The 27858-nt window shown below is 42.7% G+C and overlaps 1 protein-coding gene across 2 annotated transcripts; it reads left to right on the forward strand.

The window, feature by feature from the left end:
* The first annotated feature begins 47 nt into the window (after nucleotides 1-47).
* RMND1 (required for meiotic nuclear division 1 homolog) lies at nucleotides 48-27858 on the forward strand. 2 transcript variants are annotated; one of them, XM_019527024.1, is made up of 12 exons: nucleotides 48-100; nucleotides 3881-4411; nucleotides 11872-11977; nucleotides 13830-13905; nucleotides 14247-14286; nucleotides 15076-15176; nucleotides 16709-16815; nucleotides 19485-19549; nucleotides 23093-23169; nucleotides 24582-24702; nucleotides 27188-27304; nucleotides 27652-27858. In XM_019527024.1, exons 2-12 carry the CDS (start codon nucleotides 3899-3901, stop codon nucleotides 27682-27684), a joined length of 1356 nt encoding a protein of 451 aa, XP_019382569.1. In that variant the 5' UTR covers nucleotides 48-100; nucleotides 3881-3898; the 3' UTR covers nucleotides 27685-27858. The 2 variants fall into 2 exon arrangements, with proteins under 2 accessions (XP_019382569.1, XP_019382570.1); XM_019527025.1 differs by lacking the exon at nucleotides 3881-4411 and having other exon boundaries at nucleotides 65-100.

Below are 27858 nucleotides of genomic sequence, written 5' to 3' on the forward strand. Positions count from 1 at the left end.
GACAATTGGGAGCCGGGGGCGAAGGTCGCCCCTGGCGCAGGCGCATGCGCAAGCACCGCAGCCATTCAACGGGTGCCGCAGGTCAGTTCCTCGGTGTCAGGTCAATTTCCCGGGCCTCCCAGGCGGCGGCCCAGCGCCGGGGAGTGGGGTCCATCTGCCTCGTAAGGCGCCCTAGGCCGGCCCGTTTTGCTTCGTGCAGAGCTCTCATCCTGCCACAGGGAGGGAGCCTACACCCGGGCTTAGCCCTGGACACGCCCCTCCCATGCCTTTTGCTGATTGGTTGGCTAGGCGCATGGCCCGCCTCCGGAGATGAAGCAGCTAATCAGGGCAGGGCTCTCACTGGCACCCTTCTATCGGGAGGGAGCGCCCTGTACTATGCGCATGCGTCCTGTGCCTTTTCTGATTGGTTGTTCTATCTCTGGGGGCAAGCAAGGCAGCCAATTAGGGAAGGGTTCTACCTGGGCACCATTCGGGCCCTGGATTCGGTGGGCATCGCCCTGTGCCTTTTCTGATTGGCTGTTTTGCCCGCCCCCGGGGATAGAGCACCTAATCAGGGCAGGGCTCTCCCTTGACTGCATTCCTTGAGGAGGGACTAGCAGAAGCCTTTCAGGTAAAGCTGATCCATGGGGAGAGGCCCTCTACTACCCACCGTATGGCCTGGAGCGGGCTGGGCACTAGCCACCCTGAAAGGACCCAAACTGGGGAGACAGATGCTGGTAAGCCCTGTTGATAGGCTTCAGGTGTGCCAAGGGCAGAATTAATTGCTGGGCATGAGGGTGGTTGATGCAGGTATTTGAGTTCTTGAAGTGCAGGCCTCTATCGTCACATTGGGTGCATCTGGTTACGGGCATAACACTGAGGGCCTCACCTGCACACACTGGGGATAAGCAGCAGCCTTCCAAAAGAGAAAACAAATGACAGGTTTTAAGGTGCAAATCTACCCTACCATGGGTTTTGGCAGCAGGTCCACTCAGAACCTCAAATCCCCAGCCCTCGAGGAACCAGCAGGCCAGATGATACAGCTACACAGGCCAGATCTGGCCTGCAGCCCATGTATTTGACGTCTTTTCTGGGTGAGCAGGATTCAGAAATTCTTACATGAGGTTTAGCATCTCTGCAGCTTCGCTCATGCTGGCAACCAGAAGATATACCAGCGTGGATGGAAAGTTAATCGTCTAACTTCTGTTTATCTGTCCACTCTATGGTAACATTCCTGCTGTTGCTCCTACTGTTAGAGCCACAGTAGCGTTGTCGCATGTAGGAAGACTTATAGAAAATGCTTGGTAAAGACCAGGCCCAAACACAGAACAGTACTGCAATAGTAGATTATGGATTGGTCTATAAGGAGTTGATGTGAGAGAAACTGGAATCCACCGGTGCATTTGTACATTTTGCTAATCTTACTTAACACATTTGAATAGTGGCTGTTTCTGGCTGAAAATGCGATTGAGTTCTTATTTCTTTTTATATTGTTTCCATCTGCACAGTCTCTAAATAGATCTCAGAACAACCCTCGGGTATTTGTCTGCTGCTAGGTAGGTTGTAGTCCATGTATTTCTCCCGTTCTAATAGCCTTTTATTTATCTAATTTGCATTTAGCAGGGCACTTTTATTTAGTTGCATGTGTCAGTATAGATCTGAGTTCAACTGTTAACTATTTGGTGAAGGTTACACTGGATCAAGTCTAGTTATTTATTGTTTGTTTGAAACTACAGAGTAAATGTTTTTGCGGATCACTAATGAAGTTACCTCTGTGGTGGGTTTAGCTTAGTGTAATCACAGTTTTATTGGCTGTTTTTTGGTGGTAATTATTTGTATTGTGGTCATACCTTAGCTCCACTCAGAATTAAGGCTGTGTTCCTCATTTTATATGTTCTTTTTCCATCAAAAAACCCCAATGATGTAAAGTTATGTTGCAAATGCAAGGGGAGGGATGATTATTGAGGAACTGTCGTCTTGTTCCAGATACCATAATTCTAAATCCATGGGAATGTTTGAAAACATTTCTAAAAAGAGGAAAGTTACATTTTAATTTCATTGCATATTATGTCCCTAAAAGGAAAAAAGGTCATTAATCCTCATATGAAATCTGAAGACCTGCTGAAGATAAGTCTGCACAGGATTTTTTTTAAAAATGTTTCCCATAAAAGCAAATTACAGCATAACCTCAAAAATCCAGAATTCTTGAAAATCCGGCACATCGGGGAGTAGCAGCAGCTGGTCCCGGAGCAACAGAGGGAGAAGCTTGCAAGCGGCAGCTGCCTCCGCTGTCTGCCACGCCATGCTGCCACTCTGCATGCGGCCACTGCTCCGGGACTGGCTGCCACAACCCTTCCAGGCCTCTGGCTCTCTGCCTCTGTCACCGCTTCAGTTTCAAAAATCCGAAATTTTCACGTTTCTGGCAGGTGCTTGGTCCCAAGCATGCCAGATTTATGAGGTTGTACTGTAGTTCTTATTTATCACCTACTATTTCACTCTTCCTCTGCTTTTTATTACTAGGGTTATTTGTAGGCCTGTACAAAGTGGCTAGTATTTGCTTTGTATTTGGATTCAGCCAATTCAGGGGACAGCAATTCAATTCAGTGATTCGAATTGCTGTCCTGAATCGGCCAAATCTCTGAATCAAATAAACCCCAGCCCCATCAATGGCTGCCCCGCCTGGCCCCAGCATCCTGGCTCTTTTTTTTTTTAAAAGCCCCTGCAGAGGGGTGGGACTGGGGATTGGGGGGTGCTCAGGGGGCTGGGTGAGCAGGCAGGGGATGGGGCTTGGCAGGGGTCCCCCCATGGTCCCCTCGTCCCTCCTCGGCCCCCTGCTTACCAGCATGGAGTTCAGGTCCAGCTCCCTGCAGCAGCGAGCAGGGACTGCCCGAAGCTCTCCGAATCTTTTCCGAATCAATTTGGACCTTTTTCTTGGTCTCCCAGTTCAGTTCAGATTTGGCAATTCAGCTGCTGAATCAGGCCAGATCTCCTCTCAATGGAATTAGCACCTGAAGCCTCGCATAGCCCTAGTTCTTTGCCTACAGCAGATTTTTGTGTCTCTGGGCAAATTTCCCTAGTAATAAAATGCAGAAGGAGAAAAAGATTTGAAGTTGCAGAGGCTTTGTAAGTGCTTCCTTAGGTGTTTTAAGCAGCACATGAAATCCATTGTCTTCTGACCACTTTAGTAGTTTATGCAATTGGCACACATGATACTGCCTGAACTCTTCAGGAACTCAGTCTCATTCTGGTTTAACAGTTCTTGTTTAAACTTTGATCCTACTAATTACTCCAGGCTGGCAAACTTCCATCAAAACCAAGAAGTCAGCGCACAGGCACCTTTATTAAATAACTAACTGTATGACACCTTGCTGAACTGGTATCAGTTTTTTGCTCAGATCCAGTACTTGGAGCCACGTTGAGCCGCAGGCAGCACGCAGTAATTTGTGCTGATATCAGGCTATGCTGCACTCACTGAAGATGGTATTCCTGCAGCAGGAATTCACGAACTGGTATTAGAGCTAGAACTCACTTGAACAGTAAGGTCTGTGTAGATCCTGACGTCCTGTGCAGTGTAAGCAAGTAGCTTACTCCATGACTTACTGAAGCTAATGGACCATTCAGGGTTTAAGAAGCTACTCCTTGTGATGCAGAAAGGCAGATTTTGGCTGTAATTGCCTCCCTACCTACTAGTACCACAACCGTTGCATTTTCCTTCCCTGTCTTCTAGTCACGTGCAAGAAACACATTTTGACGTTAGTCAGGCAGCATCTGAAACTTAGTGTAGGGAAAGTATTCAGAATCGTCGACCCTCGTGTATTTAGAATGCAAAACAAATATCTAGATACTACAAAATATAACATGATTTCTTTTCAAGAAACTAATACTTGCATTCTCTTTTTAGGTAGTTCAGCGTGAAGTGATGGAAGTAAAACTACTGAGAGAGCTGACTAGATCATCTCACTTTTTAACAAAATTATGCCTGTGCCAAGGCCTTCGTAAATCTAGACTTCCAACACTAAAACTAAGCGGTGATGCTGAGAAGATACCATACCAAACTCTAGCAGCCAGCCGATGCTTGGACTTGCATGCTCCTGAAATTCCTTCCGTTTGCTTGACAAATCTATGTGCAGGAATCAAGAACTGGCAGATGTCAAGAGGAGATGTAACTATGTCAGAAAAGACTGTGAATCACTGGATTAGGGAGGTGTTGCCCCCATTCAGGGAACATTTTGGTTCTGTTGCACCTATAAACAACAACCCCTTAGGCTGGAGTGCTAAAAAGCTGTTCGAAATTCCAAAAAGATGTTATTCAGTTGTATCAACTGGTCAGACAATACCAAAACAAAATATTGTACCCTCTAAGAGGCCACCAAAGGCACCTAGGACCAAACAGCCCTCCAGATCTACCAAGCCACTGTTTTCTGAAGCTGAGGTAAAGTATAAAATCTGTGTGGTTTGTGTAATACTCAAGAGCATTTTATTTTAGCTTAGACCTGAACTTGTTTTCATAAAAACAAATTGCTGGAGGGAAGGGAATTTATATGTTCACTTATGTGGTTGAAAACATATAGACAGTAGGCCTCTGCAAATTGCAATCCCTGGACACAAGTGGACAGAAAAGTATTGTCTAAAATGAGAGAAATGTACCAACAGAAGAAAACTATATTCTTGAAACTGAATGAGATTTAATGATTTTTTTTTTTTTAAATTGAGTTTAGGTGACCTGCTTCTAACCATGTATGTAATATTGAAAAACGAAATCCACTCTTTAGCATCATTTTTCTGCTTGCCTCAGTGATTAGCTCTCTCCAGCTAAAAGAAGAAACAGAAGAAAATAGAATTAATTCATTTCTAAAATTTTCAGTTCGTTTTCAGTGTTTTGGGGCTTCACTTTGCTGTCCTAGTTTTTAAAGGAATAGCTGCTGCAAGCCAAGCTTCAGAAAAATAGATTATGCTAGAGCCTCTATTTCTAGAAGCCTCCTATGTTTTCCCCTGGTCTGTCCACAGTGATCCTGGTTTTCTCTGATTTTAAAAAAAATCCCCAGTTTTTGATTTAAAAAAAAAAACAACCCCAAATCCAAATTTTTCCATCATTTAAATGAAACTCCATCAACATAGACATATATATAGTGGCATTTCATCATGGAAAAATGTGGATTTGGGATTACTTTTTTTTTTTTAAACTGAAAATTGGGGATTTTTTAAAATCGGAGAAAACCAGGATTCTAGTATTCTGAAGTGGGGGGAGGAGGAAGAAACATGCTCTAGGTATTGTACTAACTGCTGAAACCATCAGGAGTAAGATTGTTGCTCTTGTTTGCTTGTAATTTACAGTTATTGACAGGTAACTTCATACAGGTAATGCCTGTGAAGCTGATAAAATTTATTTAGCAAGTCAGGTGAGTGAACAAGCCAGCTGGAATCAGACTATGAATGGGAGTTGCGTGATTATATCGTACATTCTTTGATATTCTATAGGAATAAAGTTATCAAAGACAATTCTTTGACAACACTTGCCAAAATTTTATAGACAACATTGTTATTTGTTTCGCAACAAATACAAGACCATTTGCCAAAGGTGAACATTTTCTTCACTTCTAAACTGCTTAGAAATTTACATTTGTGTCCTTACTTAAATCAGAGGCAGAAAGGTGGTAATAAATGTGTTGGAAAAGAAAACAGTTTCAATTAATAGGCAAATTATTGGAAGTTTTAATAGGCTTCAATAATTATTTAAACATGCATGCAGTTATTTCTTTCAAGAAACACAATGCTTCTAGGTAGAAAAACCTTTTAAATAGTTCCATCACTGCTGTCATACAGAAGAAAACTTGCCAGGACTGCCAAAAAAACCCCCCAACTATGGGTTCAGAAATCATCCAACTGAAAGATTCAGATTCTTAAGACAGAAAGCTGTTTCTCTTTTATACAAGCTATAGGGGACCAGAGTATTTCCAAAAGAAGGTGTTGGATAGAGCTTGCATTGATACAGCATATCATCTGGGAAGCTTTCTACTGCTAAAATTGAAGTGTTGATGCCAACAAACTATTTGTACTGTTTCTACTTTGCCATTTAGACAGCCTTCTAGGATGTAAATGAGTAAGCTCGTACTGACAGGAACAGACCACGTAAAAGCCAAAATGGAAATGGTATTAAACATTTGTTGACACTGACACTTCCATTTAAATGAATACTGTGGGTAACCTCAGTTTTCAGAATCCAGATATTTAAGGTACTCATTGTTCCAGAAGAATGTAATTTGGGTTATGAAAGCATTAATACCTGGGGTAGTATGCTAGTGCATTTAATTTCTTACACGTTTACTTGGATTTTTCAGTTAATAAATTGACACATGTAGGTGTAGAAACTATCAACAGAGATCTGAAAGTACAGACTGCATTAATGTTTGCAGCTTGAGACATCTTTCTGAGGTAGAGAATTAGTCCTGGTTTACTAATAGGGAAACTGGGGCACTGGTGGAGTGACGTCCCTGAGGTCATACAGTTTGTCTATAGAAAATGTATCCCAAGCTCTTGATTCCTAAGCTTGTCATCTACCCACAAAATAATGCTTTTCTGGATAAATTGGTTGTGCATGAAACTCCTTGGAACAGACAATGCATATCGTCCTAACCTTCAAGGAAAGCAGTTACAGCAGACACTGGTGTTAGTAGTATCCATCCCTCTAGTTATCTCTTGTATCTGATCACCCGGGGGGGGGGTCCTGCATTGTAATACCATCTGGAATGGGACCATCCTTTCATAGGAAGCTCCCACGTTTTAAAATGTACAGATCCTGTCTACTCACGGAAGTTGAAAACTGAGATTTTTTTTTTGCAGAGTTTGCTTCAACGTCATGCAAATGTCAATAAATATTGTATAATTCCTGCCTAGTGGAATGCCCCAGCCACTTTAGAGAGTCCTGGTTTCTCCACTTCTGTCCCTAAACAGTTCTGTGGTATTTCAGCACCACTACTGTAGCCAGCATATATATCCAAAAGTGTTGCATTTAGTTGTTGGATGAACTGAAGTGATTCGTCATATGGTGGTTTATAGATGGCAAATCATAGTGCTTTGAGGTCTATGAAAGGCACATTATAAAATATTAAAACCCCTTAATTTTTGAGACTTTCAAAAGCAGAATATTTATGCAAATAATATGTATTGCCACTGTAATTGGGTACAATTTGTTTTGTCTTTTCAGAATAGAAAGCAGAGTACTAAAATAGGTGTGTACTTTCAGAAGTTGTTTGAGAGATCTTTCGGCACAGCATTTTGCAATCTGCAAACTCGGACTTAATGAACACATGTTCCCTGTTTCAGAGCTGTCTTTTCTGTAATTTTCCTTGGTGCATAGCTCTATCTACAGGAATACTAGTATGCTGTCACTAAGAGGTATACACTGACACAAAGCACTTAAAGCAAGGACATGCAAATTTTTACCACTTTACATACTTCCCTATAGAGACCTAGTACAAGGAATTAAAGACATGACTGAATAAAACTTAAAGACATGACTGATTTCTGCAAGATGACTAACAGACCCAACAAATGAAAAATCCACATTTTTTTCCCTGGTGCCACTTATTGTCTCCCTGAAGTTCTGATCCCTTGAAAAATAAATAGTTGATTCTTTCTGTGCATATCTTAAGGTTACCTGGATCCTTTCAGCCATAGATGCCATATCACTACAGTTGAAAAGAGAATGTTGCTATAAGTGGCCTCAAGAGAGTATATTTAACTATAACTTGCCCTTTGTGATGAGAGCTTTAGTCAGGTAATCCATGAGGGGGTTCCAGTTGTTCTAACTCAGACTAGCTTTGTCTGTCCAGAAGGGCCTGAAGATTTATAGAATCAGGAAACTTTTAGGAAAAAAATGTCTGTGTCATCTTTGCCTGGAGGAGAAAATTTGAATGTTACCTGCACTAGAACTACTACTAAACAGAGTTGGATACAGACAAAAATGGCCAAATATTGCCATAACAAAATGGCAGATTTTTTTGGAGGTAATTAGTTAGATTCAAGGGTTAATCAAAAGTCCTTTGCTGGTTTTGTCAGTGAATTAGTGATTATTGCCATTATGCTTAGCTGCTGCAGCCCAAAGGCACAACACATTTCTGAGCCTAACAATGCAGCCAGTAGGATTCTGAAATCTATTAGATGTGGTGGTTCCTGTATCTCTAGGAGGAGGTTCCAGAGGATAAGTTTCTGCTCCAGATTTTCTGTTTTTAAATGTTCATATCCTCCAGGTAGAAAGACTGGGGGGAGGGCTTCAATTTATAACAGAGGTCCCCTGCTTTGTTATAGCATTGGCTTTTAGTGCTCACCCATCCAACACAGCTAGTTCCATTATGATCAAGTGATGAACCACAGATGGGTCAGGTGCTTAGACTAATCCCTTCTGGTTTCTGAGTCCAGAAAGTGGCTTAGTGACACATGGAAGAAGTCACTGGTACCTACTCTGAATTCCACCAAGCCTGCACCACCAGAAAGGACAAGAGCATAGACTGGGGGTGGGCAATTATTTCAGGCAGAGTGCCACTTACTGAGTTCTGGCAAGTCATTGAGGGTCACATGACAGGCAGCCAGGGGCAGATAAATATTAATTTTTTAGGAGCCCTGTGGGCCAGATAGAATGGCCTGGCAGGCCACATCTGGCCCATGGGCTGCATTTTGCCTACTCCTGGCTTCAACTGTGTCCTTTTGAGCTTTCCAGGTGAAGATAGCCAACAGAACAGCTTCCTACCAAGTGAATCCTGAGGCAGTTAAGGCACTGTGTGCACATAATGGTTTTATATTGCACCAGACTCTCATTTGAAATAGGGATGTGAAAGGTTAAATGACTGATTGTTTAACTGATAGGCTCAGTGATAACCAGTTAGCTAAACATTATTGTTTAGGATGGGACAAGGCTCACTCTGGCAGGGAAGGGAAATTGTGCAGTGCCCCACCAAGAACCAGAAGGTGGCAGGGCAGGCAGGGAGGGCAAGGGGGACTAGTAACCATAGTCTGTGAGGTTAAAGAATAAAACAGCAGGTGACCTAATAACTCAGCAATTAAGTAATTACCTGTTCCTTCACAGCTGTTCCTCCCTCCCAGCAAGGGGCTTCAGATGGGCTGTGTTGTCTGGCTGGGCTTGCCACTGCCTTCCCAGCTGTGTCCTCCATTAACCATTTAACCAATACAATTAGAGGAGGTTAAATGGATAATTTTTTAATGATGTTTACATCCCTGATTTGAAGCTTGTGACTTAATCAGTTATCCTTTGGTGGTGATGGAGCTGCACATTCTGCCAAAATTGCAAATTCAGATGGGAAAGAGTGTGCTGTGGCACACTGCTAAAACACTGACAAGTAACAAAGAACTGTGGAAGACTGAAAAAAACTAGAGGAATGTAGAGGGCTTCTGACTAACTAGATATAACTGATGGAAATAGGGCCCAAACACCTCTCTGTATAAAGTTGGGCCCAAACATTTGTTCCATGAAGGACCATGGTCATATCTAATAATCAAAAATGTCTAGGAACTTCTGGCAGAGATATAAATTGCATGGGCTTAAAGAGTCTGCACTTGTTGCAAGAAATACTCTACTAAAACTTTTTTTTTTAATCTAGCAGTTCTGCTGAAAATGCTTTCCATTGTTAATTCAAGCCTTGCATACACTAGTCATGAAAATGTGTTGGAGCATAGACCTCACTTCTCCTTAGTGTAGTAATGATTTAAAAAATAATGTTTTACTTGTCCATCAAGATAAGCTGTTTGTACTAGATCAGGGGTAGGCAACCCCTGGCACAGGTGCCAGAGTGCAGCCTACGAAGGCATGTCACTTGGCACGCATGCTTTGGTGTAGACAGTGGGGAAGGGGCCTGGGAAGCTGCCCCAACAAGGATTCGGCCCCTCACAGCTCCCCCACCATCTGCCCCTGAGATGCCAACATCTTACAAGTCAAGATTGCGGGTGTTTTTGGCACTCTGCCCAAAAATGTTGCCAACCGTTGTACTAGATGATTGGTGAATTAAAATAAGAGTGAATTTTAAGTTAATCATGATTGAAATACGATTATGCATAATAAAGATGAAGGTTCTGATCAGAAAAATGCTCACAGAAAAGAAAGTTTAATGTACAGATACTGCTTATAACTAGGAATAAGATCTCCTAAGCTAAAGTGATTTGTCAAGCTGCATTAATTTTGGTGAGCACCTGCACCTATGAATAGTTCTCTTACAGTGCATCCATTTTTTTTCCCTGTGGATAGGAAGCCTTTTCTAGCACCATGAAAAACTTGTAGCCAGTATGAGCATTGTGGGAGGGTCCTTTGCATTTGAAAATAAAACATCTTTTGGGTAGGAGTTCTGCCAAATGATTATATTTCTGTTTTTTCTGTGTTTATTTGTTTGCAGTATAGCTCTCTTGGAAATGAGTAGTATTGAGGTCCGTTACTTTCTGAATAGCTGCCATGGTGTTAAAACTAACCAGAAAGTAATGTGTTAACAAGACTGGTAAGGAGAGATATTAGCAACATACAAACAAGGAAGGCAGGATGCAGAGAGGGATAGTTTTTGCAAGTCAGTTTATTGTGACATTTCAGTGGTTTTCAACCTGTGGTCTGTGGGCCCTTGGGGGTCCACAGACTATGTCCAAGGGGTCCATGAAAGATGACTATGATTAATCAAAAGTATGTGATTACCCACACTTACAGTGTGAAGGGGTCCGCAATTCCATTCAAAACTTTTTAGGGGTCAGCAGATGAAGAAAGGTTGAAAGCCACTGACTTCTTCAATTTATCAGGAGGTGTCTTACACTGGTCACAGTCCAGCTGCTTCCCCATGTGTCTGCTTCATCCATAAGTCTGTGACAGTACTCTTTTTACATCTGTTACACTGTGCCTGTAGTTTTTCCTCAATCTGGTATTTTAGATGCTTATATGTAAGGTACTTTTTTATTTTGAGAAATTATAGCAGCTGTTTGCTGTTCTTGATTAAGCACTGTGGAGAACACAATGCTGTTGCATGCCTACCATGACCTCTTTGCAAGGGAAAGCCTGTACTCACTTCTACAGCTGGTCAGGTCTTTTGTCTGGTGCAAGGCAAGTATATGGCCCAAACTGCACTTCAGACACTCTGGAGGGTGGCTTACATCCTGGGAATTGCAAGTATGAAAGAGGCTTCATGCTCAGAAGCATATGCAGTCTGCAGTAGCAGCTGTCTCTTGGTGGGAGGGAACTACCCCTCACCTTGGGGCCTTTGTCTTTCGCCACTGATGCCAGTCACTTCTTTGAAAGCAGGGTTAGGCCTTAAGCCAGAGGTGGGAAAAGTCCAGCCCCCAGGTTGGATCTGGCCTGCGGCAAACTCCATTTCCCAGCAGCCCCTGCTACCCAGGCACCCCAGCTCATCTGCCCACCTTTGAGGGTGGGACCTGCACAGGAAGGGCACATAGCCAGGCAGCTGGAATGGGGCTGCAACTGGAAGTGAGGTGGGCAGGTGGGGCTGCTGGCCAGATCCACCATTTTGCCCATCCCTGACTTACTACTGCTGCCACTTTCTTACTGGGATTAAGACAGGAAGGATGGTCTTGCTGTTAAAGTACCAAACTGGCATTCAGGAGATCTGGGTCTGCTTAAGGGGTCTTTCTGTGACTTAACACCCCTTGAGATACTTCTTCATCACCCATCTGTAAAACGGATGGTTGTCAAACCCTGTTTTGCACCAAAAGGTGAGATTCATTAGTATTTGCAAGGCACGTGGCTCTCACGGTGATGAGTTGTCATAGAAAAGCTAATAAATAAACAAATGTCAGTGTGTGCAACTAAATAGGGTACAGAGGTAAGCATATGTCTTTTAAATGTGTGACTTCGACCTTTCCTTAATCCAGGGTTGTATTCCTTCCATACAGGATCAGATGCAGTGCATAGCCTATGCAACAGCAGATGAGTATCATCTTGGTAATCTGTGTGAGGACCTGTCTGCAGAGGGATATATTGAAATAAGTCTGCCTAAAGGTAGAATTTTCAACCTATTATGACATGTTACCTTATATTGGGACACAACACGTGGGAATATATAGAAAGAGTCAGTTTCAGTAGTAAATTTCTAAACTTTATATATACTGTATCTCTGATATTTGCATCATGTGCTACCTCTCAACTATATTGCCTTCTCTGAAAACTCTGTTAAAAAATACAGAAACCACATTTCCAACACTTGCTAATGCCCTGTGGTTTTCAAGAATATGTATGAAGCTGGTTCAAAAATGAAGTGTGTACCCTAAAAGCTGATACAAAAAGAAATCATTTTGAAATCTTCTTTTGATTAAAAGAACTGTATGGGATCTTTCAAATGGAAAGTTTTTGTTATATTTCAGAACAAAATGTGTGTGTTAAAAAAGTATTATTTTAGTGTGTTCTCCTTTTCTAGTCTTCTCGTTTCTCTCTCTTTCCAGTAGAAATAAGGGGAGCATGGAGAATTGTATGTTTTCCTACTTTATTTTTTGCATTGTGCATGTGTATTTCCACACTGTTATTTATTTATTTTCTTTTACTGTATCCCAACTTTGGGCATTTGGGAAAGAAAGACAAAGTGGTAAAAGTATTACTTCCACTCTTAGGATTTTCAGATTCTTTTCAAACTTTCTTTCCTAATTGGAAAAGGTCGTGGGAGAGCCCACTATCTCCAACACCTGTCAAGGCAGCTACCTGCTGCAAGAAATTTCTCACTGAGGCATTTTCTCTAGTCATTGCTACACTTCTTGCCACTTCTTATGTTGGCCCTACATATTTAGTAATTTTTTCTAGCCACAATCTCTATATAATGAGGAATTTAAGATGTGTCCCCTGAGTATTACAACATGGTTCTAGAGTATTTGTTCTCAACTCTTCTAGACACAAGGCACCCTTCAGGGAATGCCAACTCTTATTTTCACTCTTTTTTTGCCTTTGGGATTGAGCATAAAATTCCTCAGAGCCTAATCTCATCACTGCCAAGGCATGGAGCTGGGGATCGGGAGCTCCCTAATCCCCAGCTGCACACACGACAACAGGCTCCCCCACTCCAGGGAGACAAAGCCCTGCACTGTGGGACAGGGTCCAGGAAGCTGGACTGCCTCTGCAGAACTGGGCATGTGGCAGGTGTGTCTTGGACCCTAGCATTGGCCCCTTTCTCATACTGACAAGCAACTGATTGTTGGCATTGGGCAGGGGGCAGCCTTAGGTCTGGATAACATGCCACACGTTCATTTTAAAGCTGGACAGAAACCAGCCACAGAGATATTACATATTTAACATGGAACATATCTGTGGCCATTTTATTGCACCATAAATTCCCTGAATGTGTGGCATGTTACATTTTATCATGTGACTGTGTTGACTGCACAAGAAATATAACATCTGCCAGGGGCCCTTGTGAGAGTGCCCAGGAACGACTCCTCAGACCAGTGGATGCTGTCCAATGTTCTCTGCTTCGTTTCCTCATTTTACACCTGGGCCTTCTTTCTGTTCTTGTTGTATTACCTGGCATCCACAATCAGTTCTCTTGAGTCCTATATGCTATTTTCAAAAGCACTCAAAGATTCAAAAGGAAATTAGATGGAACAGAATGAAGAATTAAAATCTGGATTGTGTGGGTCACTTCAGAGCACCCCTAAAGTCTTTTATATTGTACTTTTTTGCATAAGTTTGTGTCCTGAGAATCATTTCCATTAATAGAACAAATATACAACTTGATTTGTGGAAGAATTCATAGATAAAAATGATTTATCTGGAATTAAGTAAAGTTTATCGCTAACTTGTTTAAAATACAAGAAATGCACTTCCTGTATTTTAAAGTTGCTATCCCCTCCATTTATTTTTAAACTAGATGCAGCAAACATTTTGGTGATTGGCACAGAAAACTCTGCAAAAGAATACGATTCTGGAATGATCTTTTTATTCAGGTAAGTTGCAAACCAAGCCTATAACATATGATACATACTGATTTAGTGAGCTATCTTTCTTTAAAAAAAATAAAATGTGTATTTTCCGCTGAAGTTGAAGGAAAAACAATTCAAGCACTAAAATATTTTAATTATTCTAACTTTAAAACTATTTTTCCTTTTTGTGGTATTAAATTAACTAGTGCCAAAAAACCCACCATTAATGGGGCCTTTTGAAGTCCAGTCATTATAATTTTCTTGATTCACTGTAGCAGAATTGCCTGTGCACAAAATGAATGTAGGTTTAACATCCAGAAACCAGTGTAATACGCCTAATTCTTCGTTCCATTCTGTTAACACAGGGAAGGGTCTGTCGTGTTTTGGAATGTGGAAGATAAAACTGTAAGTAGAGAGCTGCATTATTTCAGATCTTGTGAAAGCAGATTAAGGTGAAATTCTTGTCAGTTCCAATGCCTAAGTAGTTGGATTTTGTATAGGTGGTCTGTGGAGGCAGATGGAATATTAATCGGCGCTGGCGGCTTGCTGTCTCATACGCTCCTTAAGTGTGGATTGCTTATATAGCAGTGTAATGTTAAGAAACAAATAATTATTTGGCATATAGCACTTGTCTGGTTTACTACTCAACTCCACTAGCATGACATTGCAAGGCACTGTGCTGTGCCATTCTTTGCCACATGCCTTGTGCAGATTTTTTATGTTAATTAAAATGAACTAGAAGTAGAGATAAAATGCTACCTTTCTGCTCTGTCAGAAAGGCAGCACCCACTTTCCCCCAATATAAAGGAACAGAAAAACAAGGGATTAGGTCCATTGTATCCATTACTTGGAAAGGCTGTACAATGTGATCCAATAGCAGCACTCTGAATTCCAGAAGCTGCACCCGCACTACAGCTTAGGGGGAGGAGCCTGGGGGAAGCGGCAGCATGGATTTAAATGTATTTAATGTAGTTTAAATATGACACAGGCACAGAGAAACCCCACTCCACTGACACAATGCCAAAGCCACCTGACCTGGGAGGACAGAGAGAAGAGGCATGGGCAGAAGTCCCAGGCTTTTTAAACAACTTCAGCAGGCAAATTGCCTTAATTTAAATTGTTACATACATGAAGACACAAGGGGACTGTGCAGTGTTTGCTACCATTATAATATGCAGCTGCCTTTATTTCTAGGTGAAAAACATAATGCGACTGCTAGAGCGGCATGAAATTCAGCCTTATGAAATTGCACTGGTCCACTGGGAGAATGAAGAGCTTAACTACAGGAGAGGAGAGTAAGCATTCTTAGCAACCTTTACACATAAGTTAATAGATATTCAGAAGAGATGACTGAAGGGAAAAGCAGCTAGTATAAAAACCTCTTTAGTCACTCTCTAAAGTAGTAAAATAAGGTATTTCAAGAAGAAGAAAGTAGGGGCTACAAATGCTAAACCCAGAAGGTCTTGATGAACTTCTATGTTCATAGCAAGCATTTCTTTTAAAAATGGCTTTGTGGTATTAGTGGTGATTTTGATTATATACTGCAAGAGTTGGCAACATGTGACATGCAGAGCCCCAGGACTTTGCCTATGCTAGTACCAGTGCCCAGGCTAAGCAGTGAGGAACTTCATCGGAGCCAGGCAACATTATGTTGCACCTTTGCCACCCCTACTCCATAGCTCCCCAGTCCAGCTATGGCACAGGCTTAGCTTCCAGTCACTGGGGAGCTGTGTTGGGGCTGGGCAGCTGGAAACTGCGTCCACACAGCTGCTACTTCTACCTTCTTTCTCCACCTCTCCTGCCGCTAACTTAGTTTTACAAGCTCCGCATCTGCACAATTAAAGGTCCTTTTTAACAGTTCCAAATGATTAAAAAAAAATTCATACAAGCACTTCCTTATCTTGGCTGCTTGTTAAATTACATCTTAATTAATGATCTGAAGTTCTTGCAGAGAGAGGTCTCACGGTAGAGGTCAGTGCTGATTCGTAGAATAACACACCCTTATTTATTGGAAGTAGCAGTATTTTGGTAGCACCAAAAGTCCCTAGTCAAAGACCATGTCCCATTGTGTGAGGAGCTATGTAGAGAACAAAAAGACCATCTATGCCCCAGAGAGTTTGTAAGTGCTCTCTTCTGTAAAATGCCAGTATTTCTGGCTCATGGAAAAATGAGCATGACATAATGCTATAGAATTTGTAACTGCAGATTTGTTTCAGAGGCTTGGGGGATTTTTTACTATTGCCTTCAGCTGTGTTTATATTAAAATTTTCCCAAACTCTGAAGTGGGACTTTTAAAGGAGCACCTTAAAGCTTGCAGGATTCACATTTCCATTCTGTTCCCTGAACACTAAAGTGTTTTAGGAAGAACACCCCAGTAGCAGCATGGAAGGAGCTTGGGGTTGGGCAGGGTACGAGCCTGGATAGCAGGAAATAAAGAACAACAGGAACAAAGAAGCAGAACCAGAGTGAGGCCAGTGGAAGGAGAAGCAAGTGGAAAGAAGTCTGACTTCCATAGTCCTCTGTTGTTCTGAATTATCTCATTTGTATAGTAATGCTGCAGCTGCCATGGGGAAGTAGTTCTGATTTACTACTCTTGCAGATACTGTGGCTGAGCCCTGAAGCAGTGGCTTTCAGTATCCTTTTTTGTAATTTGAGTCATGACTAAGAGGGAAATCCCAAGTGATTGTGGAAGGGCAGTTGCACAGGTTGTTCCATCTTGTGTTTTAAAGAGATGCATAGGTCATTCCCTTTTGTAAAGGACTGTACCTTGACTGTTCCTTTTAGTAGTGGCTTAGTCATTGAAGAGGTCTTAATCCTGTTTTCACAGGGGGCAGTCAAAGCTTCATAGAGGAGAAATCTTGTTAAATTCTGATCTGAGTACTGATGAAGATATTCTGGAGAAATTTGCTTTTTCAAATGCTCTTTGTCTGTCTGGTAAGTTAAGGTTATATGTTGTGTCAAGTTTCATGCACATGGAGGGGAGGAGGAGGAGGGGAAAGAGAGGATCACATTTATCAAGTGGTGAATGTCTGTTTTCCAATCTGGGTATTTGCCATTTTTTATAATAAGAAGTGTGCACGTAAGTTGCCTGTGGCTCGAGTAGAAGAGAATCAGTGCCATAGTTTATAACATGTGCTTTGTAAAAAGAGCCCTGCTTCAGTTGCTATGTACATCTTCTGAAAGACTGCCAGTGTGCACAAGACAGCATACCTCTTTTTACCATGTTTTCTTCCCTATTCTCTTTCTCAACCGTACTCTTCAAGCACCTGGTTAGCAACAGCTGTAGTCTCCAAGTCTGGAATCACTACCAGTCATCTTGGATAACATACCAAAATAGTATTGCTAGTAGAGAATGCTGTATCCATACAGCAGCAGCTTATAACCTGATTCTTTTTTCCCCCACAGCTATTTTTAGGGAAAATTGCTATGTAGGGCTGTTTTTAAGGAAGAGCTGTAAATGTAGCATTGATATCAGTTGAGAGAAACATAGGGAAACTGCCTAACTTACTCAAAGAGCAAAGTACAGTTCTATAGCTCAGAACCTTTGGCTTTCATTACTGACATCCAATTTTAAGACTATGCAGAAAAGCCTGTAAAGAAGATTAGTTTTCAGAAATTCTCCTGTTCACAAAGCAGCCACATAAAGAAAATTGCTATGAGGCATATTGGAGGCAGTGTTGGTGTCAACATACAACACTACAGAAGTATTCCTGAGAGTTCTTTACTACCATGGACTACCACTGATGTTTTATACCTTGTAAAACTGGACCTTAAAAAAAGCAGGCAGCAGTGCTCAGTAATATTTTTGCAAATGGATGGGCGAGATGGGTTGCAGTTAGACACATTTAAGACATGGGAGAACTTGGAATTCTCAAATCAACAGTCATTGTTGGAATACTTCTCTGCTTCTTTGAAAAAGATTACCATATTTCACAGTGTATAGGTCAACCCAGAAAACCGGTGCGAAAAGTTAGGATTAGGACAGGCACAGTGTATAAATTGGGGCTGGGCTCCACGCTCAGCTGGCACAGCTCCATCTCCTGCAAGTGGCGCTGCCTGGGCCGCACCAGCTGAGACCAGCCCTGTCCCAGTCCCCATCCCCTGCAAGCAGCACGGCCGAGTGCCAAGCTAGGCCTGTCTCCTGTGAGCTGGCGCTAGAGCCAGCTGCCTTCCCCACCTCTTGCCTGTGCATGGTGGTGAGGAGCATGGCCTGCCCACCTCACCTCTGTTGCGCCACTTGGAGGGGCCAGGACCAGGCGTGGTGCTTGGCTGGTACAGCCCAGGCAGCACTGCTCACAGGGGCTGGAACCAGTGCTACCCAGGCTGCACCAGCCAAGTGCCAATCCCAGCCCTGGCCCCTTCAAGCAGCACAATAGAGACAGGCCAGGCAGGCTGTGCTCCTTGCCACCATGCACAGGCAGGGGACAGGGAAGGCAGCCAGCTCCAGTGCACACGGCTTACCCCAGTGACGCACAAGTGCCAACAGAACTGTGCAGCACGGGACAACAGCAACTACATGTGCCACAAGAGCCCACCGCCTGCTGGTTGCTGTGAGCCATGAGGGGGGAGTGTGTGGGGGGTCCTCACACCTCACACATCCACATCCTGCCCACCCACGCTCCTGTCACCCTGGAGCACAGGCTTCATGCTCACGCCAGCCTCCGCCCCACACTCTGCACTGCAGCTCCTCCGTCCCTGCCGCTTCCCTACCTGATGCCCCAAGCACTGCACCAGGGGGACAAGGAGCTGCTGGATGCTGGGCAAGCCAAGTACCCCAGTGGCTGCAGCAGTGGCAGCAGCAGCCCTGCCCAGAAACTGCACTGGCTGGGACAGGCCCTGGATACAGTATATATGTCAAGGTAGAAATTTAAGGTTCAATATTTGAGCTTTAAACCTGGACTTATACACCGTGAAATACAGTATTTTTAAGGGCTTGATGCGTTTTCTATTAAAGTTGAAAGGGTCTCATTGACTTGACTATAAAATGTAGTAACTGAACCCAAAAAGTACTTGATATTGTGTGGTTTCGAAGTAAATTCATATAAATTCAGGCTTAATGTGCTAGTGATACTTCAACTCTTTGTCATTTATATCAGAATGGTGGCCTGCAAGGGGTGAAGTTACAGCCCCCAGGCTCCTGCCCAGGCACCACTCCCACCACTCGGCTGCTGCAGCTGGGTTCTCAGGGCTCCCCCTCCCTCCTTGGTTTTTTGTTACCTGTTGCTGCCCCTGGGAACGGGTTAGCAGGACCTGTGGGACAAGGAGTGCAGTATTTGGGGACCTGGAAGCCTGGCTTAGTGGGGGGAATCCAGGAGAGACCACACGTTGAAGGGGGGGCAGGCCAGGAGAGCCCACAGGGCAGGGGACTGGGAAACCTGCTTGGTGATGGGAACCTGGGGGAGTGGGGGAGCCCACTGCCTGTGCAAGTTTCCCCTGTGCAATGTGCAGCCCCCAGCTGCTGATTGATATCATTGAATTAATCGGAGTACATGTTTTGTATAATGAAATCTAGAAACACTGGCAAATGAGCCACTGTGTTTAATGATTATTTGAAATCAGAGAGAACTCATGAGATGTTCTTCTTTGTTAACTTTCTGCTTCAGTAAAGCTGGCAATATGGGAGTCATCTTTGGACATGTTTGTGGAATCTATCCAGTCAATTCCTGAGGTGAGGCATTTCTTTTTTCGGTGTGGTTTGTGTTTCCATTCTTTTCTTCCCCAGTTCTTTATTAAAGATCAATAGGCCCTGACAGATATAGGGTGGCAATTTGTCCTGTTTTTAAACCTTTTGTCTCCTGTCCATTTCTAAATGAGGAACAGACTGCAGAAAGTCCTACTTTTCAGTTCATTGGTGGAAATACATGTCAGTCCTTTGTCCCCGCAATTCTGTTGGCTGTGGCTAGAGGTAGGGCGGTGCATAGCCAGGAGGATGGGGGTTCTGAGCAGGGGGCAGGGGGTGATTTTTTTGTGGTGGCCATGCCCCTGGCTGCTGATCTGCTGAGGGGCTTAGTGGTCTGACCCATCCCTCTTCCCTTCCTGCCACTGCCACCAAGGGGATGTCCTGTATTCTGGGGATGTGTCAGTGGCCACCCTAGGCAGTTATTGGGAAATTATTTGAATAGTTCATAGATTTGACTGCAAAGCCAAAAGCAGGTGTGAAAGCTCAGGACATCAACCATTGGTGATATAAGAAAGGATGTTAAAAGGTGTTTTAAACGAAGATGGTTGTCTACACCAGTATTTCTCAACCCATGGGTAGCAAGAATATGTGAAAGGGTGACAAACAAATCAAGGCTACAGAAGACTGAGTTCCCAGAGGAAACTAGCAAATAGTAAATAGGCGGGACAGGAACAGATAAAATGCTGGGCCTAGGCACACCACATACGTTACACAAATATAGTTACTTATGAAAATAAGGAGCAAATGTGTGATGTAAACCCCTGTGCTAGGGTATCTTTGTGTAATCTAGCAGTGAATACTCAAAAGAATCAGGTAAAATTCCACCAGTGTAAGTTTGCATTTTCTCAGTACAAACAGGCTATTATGGTCCTACCCTGCCAGCTAGTGGTGAGACTTGGAAATAGTAGCTTACGCTTTGGTACCTTAGTATAAACTGCTTCTCTGTGCCAGCGGTTCTCATTTTAGACTCAAAGCACCCCTCGGAAAATGCTAGCTCTTAACTTTCACTCATTTTTTACTACAGAAAAACAATAGAGCAATTCTTCTGTTGCAAAGAAAAAGCACAACAGGTCATGATGTTTTATAGATTCATAGATTGTTAGGGGCTGGAAGGGACCTTGCAGATCAGTGGGTCCTGCCCACCCCATTCTAGGCAGGAAGAGTGAGGTGACTGTCCAGTCTCCTCTTGAAAACCTCCAAGGTAGGTGAGTGCACCAGCTCTGGAAGGAATTCACAGTCTGAAGCGGCCTTCCAGGAGTTTGTATCCATTGCTCCTGGCCTTCCCCAGAGGTGCCCTAGTGAACAGTTGTTCACCGAGCTCCTGATGAACTCCTCTGATATAACAGTAAGCCACTATCAAGTCCTCTCTCAACCTTCTCTTCTTTAAGCTAAAGAGGCCCAGGTCCCTCAGCCTTTCCTCATATGGCTTGTCTTGCAAGTCCCTGATCATATGAGTAGCTCTTTTCTGGACCCTCTCAAGTCTTTCCATGTCGTTATTGAAGTGCGGCGCCCAGAACTGGACGCAGTACTCCAACTGCAGTCTCACCAGTGCTGAGTACAGCAGGAGTATCACTGCCTTAGTTTTACATGAGATGCATCAGTTAATGTATGCCAATGTGTTGTTTTCCCTGCTGGCCACTGCCTTGCACTGGCAGCTCATATTCATGCAACAGTCAATCATTACCCCTAGGTCCCTTTCGGCCGTGGTGCAAGTCTAGCTGTCACCACCAAGCCTGTATGTATGTTGAAGTTTTTTTTGTCTCCAGATGGAGCACCTTACACTTGGAAGCGTTAAACTTCATCTGGTTCTGGTCTGCCTAACTCCTGGGTCTGTCCAGGTCTGCCTGTATCTGCAACCTGTCTTCTGATGTGACCACACTGCCCCGTAACTTGGTGTCGTCCGTGAATTTGGCCAGCAAGCTTTTCACTCCCCCATCCAAATCATTGATAAAGATGTTGAAAAGCACCAGTCCAAGCATGGACTCCTGAGGAACACCACTGGCCACTTTGCACCAGGACGACACAGATCCATTCATGAGAACTCTCCGGGTCCTACTGTGCAGCCAGTTTTCCACCCACTGACCCATGGAGCAGCTGAGCCCACAGTCTTCCAGTTTTCCTACAAGGATATCATGGGATACTAGATCAGAAGCCTTTTGGAAGTCTAGGTATATAATGTCTGCCTCATCTCCCATGTCGAGGTGGCGAGAGACCTGGTCGTAGAAGGAGATGAGATCGGTAACATAAAACCTACCTGCAACAAAGCCATGCTGGCTGTCATTCAGAATCTTACCTTCCACGAGCATATTGCACATACATTTTTTAATGATCTTTTCCAGGATTTTCCCTGGGATGGCCTATAGTTGCCCAGGTCCTTCCTCTTCCCCTTCTTGAAGATGGACACAATGTTGACCCTCTTCCAATCCTCAGGAATTTCCCATGCCCCATGAATTCTGAAAGAGCTTTACCAGGGTTTCTGCAATGACTTCAGCCAGCTCCTTAATACTCTCAGATGAAGTCCGTCTGGTCCTGCTGACTTATAAATGTCTAGCTTTTCTAACTGGTATTACACCCACTCAGCATCCACAGTGGGGAGGCTGTCATTCCTGGCATGCCCCCTGTGAGCCTTATCTCACTTGTCTTTCCCTTTGGCCAGGTGAAATACTGAAGCAGAGTAGGCATTCAGGAGTTCAGTTTTGTCCTGAATGTTTCTGTGTAGGTATTTGCATACCCAACACAGCTAATACTTTACAGCACCCTGCAACAACGTTAAAAGGATCTTGGAGCATCCTGTTTGATATCCATTGGTTCTATGCATTTGGGATTCTGTTATAATTTATATTGATGTAAAAAATTATGTAAAATTCCACCAGAGCAAATGTGTCATGTATCCAGGCCCCCAGTGTTGATAAATGCAAGGTAACAAGAGAAGAAATCATTTGAACTCATAGGGCATGTCCCCACAAGCAGAAATGTGCGTTTCCCCAGGGAGAAATACCAGGAGCACATAATTGACCCTGGGCACACCCCTGCACATTTGCTCTGGCGCACAGCAGATTGCCCTGGGTGGGGTAGGTAGGCTGGGTCCAGTACCTGGGCTGGCCCCAGCAGCCTTTGATAGGTTCTGGAGGTCTTCCAGGGCTGCAGCAGCAGCAACTCAGGCACACAGAGCCAGGCTGGCAGCTGGAGTGTGGCTCTGGCTGGCCAGGCTGCTGTTGCCGGCAGTGCATGCTGCAGTGACATATGCCACCCTGCTTTTTTCTGTTGCGGGTTTTTTAGGTACTGGGATTTCCTGTTATCTAATTTTGCCGCTGCACTGCAAATATGCAGCATAGCGAACAGAATCACTTGTGCCGCATGCATTCCACGGTGCCTCAGAAGGCTTTGACACACCGCAAACCGCACATTCTTGCTTGTGGGGACACGGCCCATGTACTTTACAGAGGGTAAAGAGCTTGTGACTTTTTAACTAAGCTTACATAAAACATGGCTAGTAATGTTTTATGACTAATACCATTTTCTACTCTGCAGAAACTAAAATCAAGAAAAAAGGTGAAACTCTCTCATGCTGATGTAATGCAAAAAATTGGGGAACTCTTTGCCTTAAGGTAAACTCTTTTACAAAGAACCCCACATTTTTTTTCGTTTTATTTCTAAAGAAATCTACTGTCCTAGTGCCTGGAAAGTATACTACACCTTGAGTGCATCTACACATGCAGTTAATTCAACTGAATAAACTCCAGCACAGTTTGTGCCATAGCTTGTTGCTCCCAGGCACCGCGTTTACAGATGCATCTGGGCCTCCAGCATGTTGAGCTGGGTCAAAACAGCCCTGGCTGGCTGTAGAAGACTTAGGGAAGGTTGGTTTAATTCAGAGACTGTTATAGGACAATAAGAGTTTAAGTCTCTGCTCTAACCCAGTAAATGGTAACTTTTTATGCTCTTATTCTTCAAGTTAATAGAGAAAAGAGATAACACCTTTTGTGTAAGCCTTAGGTTTCATATCCCTATCTTGAACCTGAAGGAGCCTGTTTGAGTGGGCTGGAAAGAAACTAAAAGTTAATGATCCTGAATGCCACAAGGTGGGAGGTTTGAATGACATCTGAACTTTATATACTGTTCAGAGAAAACATCCCAGGCCTGAAGAGGAGCTGGTTTTCTCGTTCTAGTGATTCCAGTATTCAACACTTATTGGGATCAGGGCTGAACATTCTGATATCAAATGTTTGTTTGTTTGTTTGTTTGATATTGCAGTGGGGCAGGTGACTCATTCATAAAGGTCTCCTGATTTTCAGTATCCTGTGAAGAAATGTAAACTGTGCGTATATCTGTATGTGCTTTCCTGCAGAGTAGACTAATTAGTAGCACAGTAAAGCATCACACATGTATTAGGGTTCAGTAAACTAATTAATTCCACCAGAAGATAGCCAGGGACAGTAATATATTACAGCAGAGTAATTAACTACAATGAAACACATGTGTAAATGCTGAGGACATAAATGGTGCGCAGTCAGCGCAACCAGCGGGGGGTGAGACTCCTCCTACCTGCCAACTAGCCACATGGCTTCACACTTCAACACCATTGTGCCCCAGCCAGCCCCTCCACTGCTGTGCCACCACCTGGAGCCCAGGGCTGATCCCCATGTCCCCTGCCAGCCCAGGCTTTCTCCACTACAGCTCAAATTGCTGCTGCCCCAGGTGCACATGTAGATTTTGTGCCCAGGAGCAGTTTACTCCAGTTCAAACCTGCTCTGGAGTTTATTGCTTTGCATTTAAGTGTAGGTGTAGATGCACCATTTGTTTTAAATTTGGTTTAGTATCCCTCAATTACTATTTTCTGTAGTGGATGAGGTGATATACTTTGTGCAGCCATATCCAGTTTCCTTTAAATAAAAGAAACCCCATAGCAATTGGTAGAAAACCAAGTAAGCTTTAATTGCTTCTCTGAAATAACGGTATAAAAAAATTGATTCTGTAACCACTGGAATGACTTTGAAGAGCTGTATCTGTCCTTTTTCAGACATCGTATAAATCTGAGTTCAGATTTGCTGATAACTCCTGACTTCTACTGGGACAGAGAGCACCTGGAGCAGCTTTATGACAAAACCTGTCAGTTCCTCAGTATTGCTCGCAGAGTGAAGGTAGGTCTTCTGCTAATCAGATATCCATAAGAACTCATGATCTTCCAGCCTAGCTTATGTTGAGCTAGACTACTCCATCACTTTTAATAAACTTGCCTTTCTCTACAGAAGTAGAAGTGGAGAGTATATTTTTAAGTTTTAAATATTTTTAGTGGAAAAGTTGGTCGGCATAAGTCCTTCCACCCTCTTCTGAGTTAGTGACTTTGGCATTTTTGCTGTGACAGCTGTGACTCCTCTGTATTTTGGCCACAACAGCCAGCCTTACTTACAACCTTATATGTACAAGCACATTTTTTTCTGAGTCAATAAATAAGATTTTGAATAGATCTAACAAGTCATCTTTTTTTGTTCTAAACTACAGAAGTGAAGTAATTTTTCCTTGCTTTCTGGAGCTTTGCCATGTGTAAAGACTTAAAGATGCAGAATGAGTTGAGACAACCAGTAGAAACAACATGGTCCCTTTAATTAATGCAGATAGGGAAAGAGTTCCATTTATATTTTAATGAACCACTAGAATGAGTGGTATTCATTAGCAGCATAAGCATGTGCCCTAGCTTAATCCAGAGGTCAGCTGCCATCAACTTCATTAGAAGTTACATGCTACTGTATTTATATTAGTCAGAGCCAACAACAGAAATAAAAGTGAATGAGATGCAATAGAAAGCATAGCAAGGTTCTTGTTGGCATTGTCCCTTAAGAAAAGGAATCAAATACCTACAAGCATTTTGAAGGTACTTAAATATTGGAGTTAGTTGCTTGTGGGAGTTTTCTTTTTATTATTGTTTTTCTTTATGAATAATCCAGAAAGAATCCTACTGGACCCCTGTAAGCTACCTGCTAGAAAATACTGGTCTCTGCTGCTTAATAAAAAGACAGTTAATCACACAATTCTATATCCTATGGCAAGGGTCAGCAACACTGGCCTGCAGGTCATATCTGACCCACAGAAAGACCCAGTCCGACACACGAGAATCAGTCTCACATAGCTGTCACCTCCATTTTGCATTGTTTCCCTCTGCTGTGGAGTCTGCTGCTCCAGCCTGTGCCAACAAAAGGCTGTTGGCCCCATCTGGTAACATGTTGATTGGTATAGGTCTAGCCGTATTCCCTGAAAACTTTTTTCAAAGTAATGCCCAGAAAGTGCAACTTTCTGTACAACAATAAAGGTAGAGTTGCTGGCCAAGACCTTTGCATTTTTTTAAACTAGAAGACAGGGATGACAGCTGAGTATACTTCTAGGATGACCCTTTACTCAAAGTACCTTTCCATTGCTCCCTTTCTGAATGCTCCAGAGATATGCTAAATACTTCTGTTTATCAGCTGCCATAACATCACTTGGGGAAAGTGGCATTATTACAATAGTAATAACTCAAACTACTTCAGAATTTTTTGGTCAAAAGAAATATCTGAAATTTCACCTGGAACATAACTGGAGGGTAATGCCATTTTCCCTGTAAAGGCTAGTCTTACAAATCAGGCTTTTTTTACCTTGCCTTTAAAATTTAAATTAGAGTATAGTATTTACAGAAATAAATAAAAATTGGATTTATTTTAAAATTAAACACTAAACTTAGTATTATTCTAATCAATATGATGAAGTTAATGTTGTGTTTAGATTAGGAGGGTCTGGAGCATTCTGTTTTTTCCCAGTTGATCAGAAACATCTGTGCTTCATAAGTTGAGGCATTTGGTCCATTTGATTGGTGTTTGCACATCAGCATGCAGAAACAGTTCTGACACCACCTGAAAGGTGTGCACGTTTCTTTTTTTAAATACACTGGTTATTCTAAGTTGTGCTTCCTTGCATTTTCAAGGTTTTAAATTAGATGATTTAACACCATTCAGTTGAGTTCCTGTGAGCCTGCATTTTTATTAAATAACACTTTCAGTCTTCATGTAACCTGTTAAATGAATCAGAATGTCTTTAATCAAAAATCTTGATTTGTACTTAGAGGCCCTCTAGTTCTTTTGCAAGTTAAGGTGTTTGGTATCCTGGTAGCTAAGCACTAGGATTGATTGCATAAGTTAGAAATACATTAGACAAGGGCTTGTATGGGATACATTATGATGGGGATGACCCTGCCTTGAGTAGGGGACTGGAACAGATGCCTTCCAGAGGTCTCTTCCAGCCCTACTCTTTTATAATTGACAGCTTCAATTAGTAGAAGTCAGGTTCAGTTAACCCTTTTCTGGTTTGTGCTAGCTTTCCTTAATGATTTCATAGAATCATAGAAATGTAGCATTTGAAATGACCTTACAAGGTCATCTAGTCCAATTCCATACTCAAGGCAGGATCATCTTAGACAAGTGGTCTAGCCTGCTCTTAAAAGCTTCTAGTGATGGAAACTCCACAGCCTCTAGGGAGCCTGTTGTTATGAAATCAGGATGAAGAATCTGCAACCTCTCTGGGAAGTACTACATCTGTTCAACTTAAGTTCTCCATATACCTGAACTGTTGAATTAAAATCCCCCTTTCCTGCAACAGGTAATGAATGAGAAACTGCAACATTGTATGGAGCTGACAGACTTGATGCGCAATCACCTGAATGAAAAGCATGCCCTGCGCTTGGAGTGGATGATAGTCATACTTATCACCATAGAGGTTAGTTGGATATTCAATCACCAAGCTTCTCAGCACCACCCTGCGGAACAAAATAATGAAGCTCTGTGATTCCAAGAGCTATACTCTTGCAGGGATGTAAATTCAGCTTTATGACTTATAGGGAATGATTTGGAAAAAATCCTACGACGTTACTTTTCTGTAGCTTGCTGTACATGGCAATAACTCTTCACTAGTTATTTTATGCAAAATCTTAAAGTTTTTTCTTCTTCTGGGTTGCCATTATAGCCAATTTTTTAAGATAATCTGGATGCTTTCATCTTATTCTTGTAATGTTAAGGAGAATTCACAGTGTACAACTCTTTATTAATAACCTAATTATTCCACAGGTCATGTTTGAACTTGTCAGCAGAGTTTTCTGACCAAAGTGGAAGCTAAGAATTTTGAAAAATATGACAGGATTTTGAAGATCATATTCAGAACTGAAAAATCCTTTCCCCCATCTCTAGTGTCTGTATATTTCTGAAAAACTTCTGTACTCACTTTCTAAATATATGCCTGTATATCTGCTTTTTCAATAAAAAATTGAACTTAAT

This window comes from Gavialis gangeticus, unplaced genomic scaffold (assembly GCF_001723915.1).
Source record: "Gavialis gangeticus isolate Ggan-Ray unplaced genomic scaffold, GavGan_comp1, whole genome shotgun sequence".
NCBI classification, from domain to species: domain Eukaryota; kingdom Metazoa; phylum Chordata; order Crocodylia; family Gavialidae; genus Gavialis; species Gavialis gangeticus.

What these genes read in the sequence shown, in the direction of transcription:
- RMND1 (XM_019527024.1), top strand. Translation starts at nt 3,899, where the DNA reads ATGGAAGTAAAACTACTGAGAGAGCTGACTAGATCATCTCACTTTTTA. An exon ending in CTTAACTACAGGAGAGGAGA is followed by an intron (nt 15,177 to 16,708) that starts GTAAGCATTCTT and finishes CTGTTTTCACAG; the next exon opens with GGGGCAGTCAAAGCTTCATA. An exon ending in TCATACTTATCACCATAGAG is followed by an intron (nt 27,305 to 27,651) that starts GTTAGTTGGATA and finishes ATTATTCCACAG; the next exon opens with GTCATGTTTGAACTTGTCAG.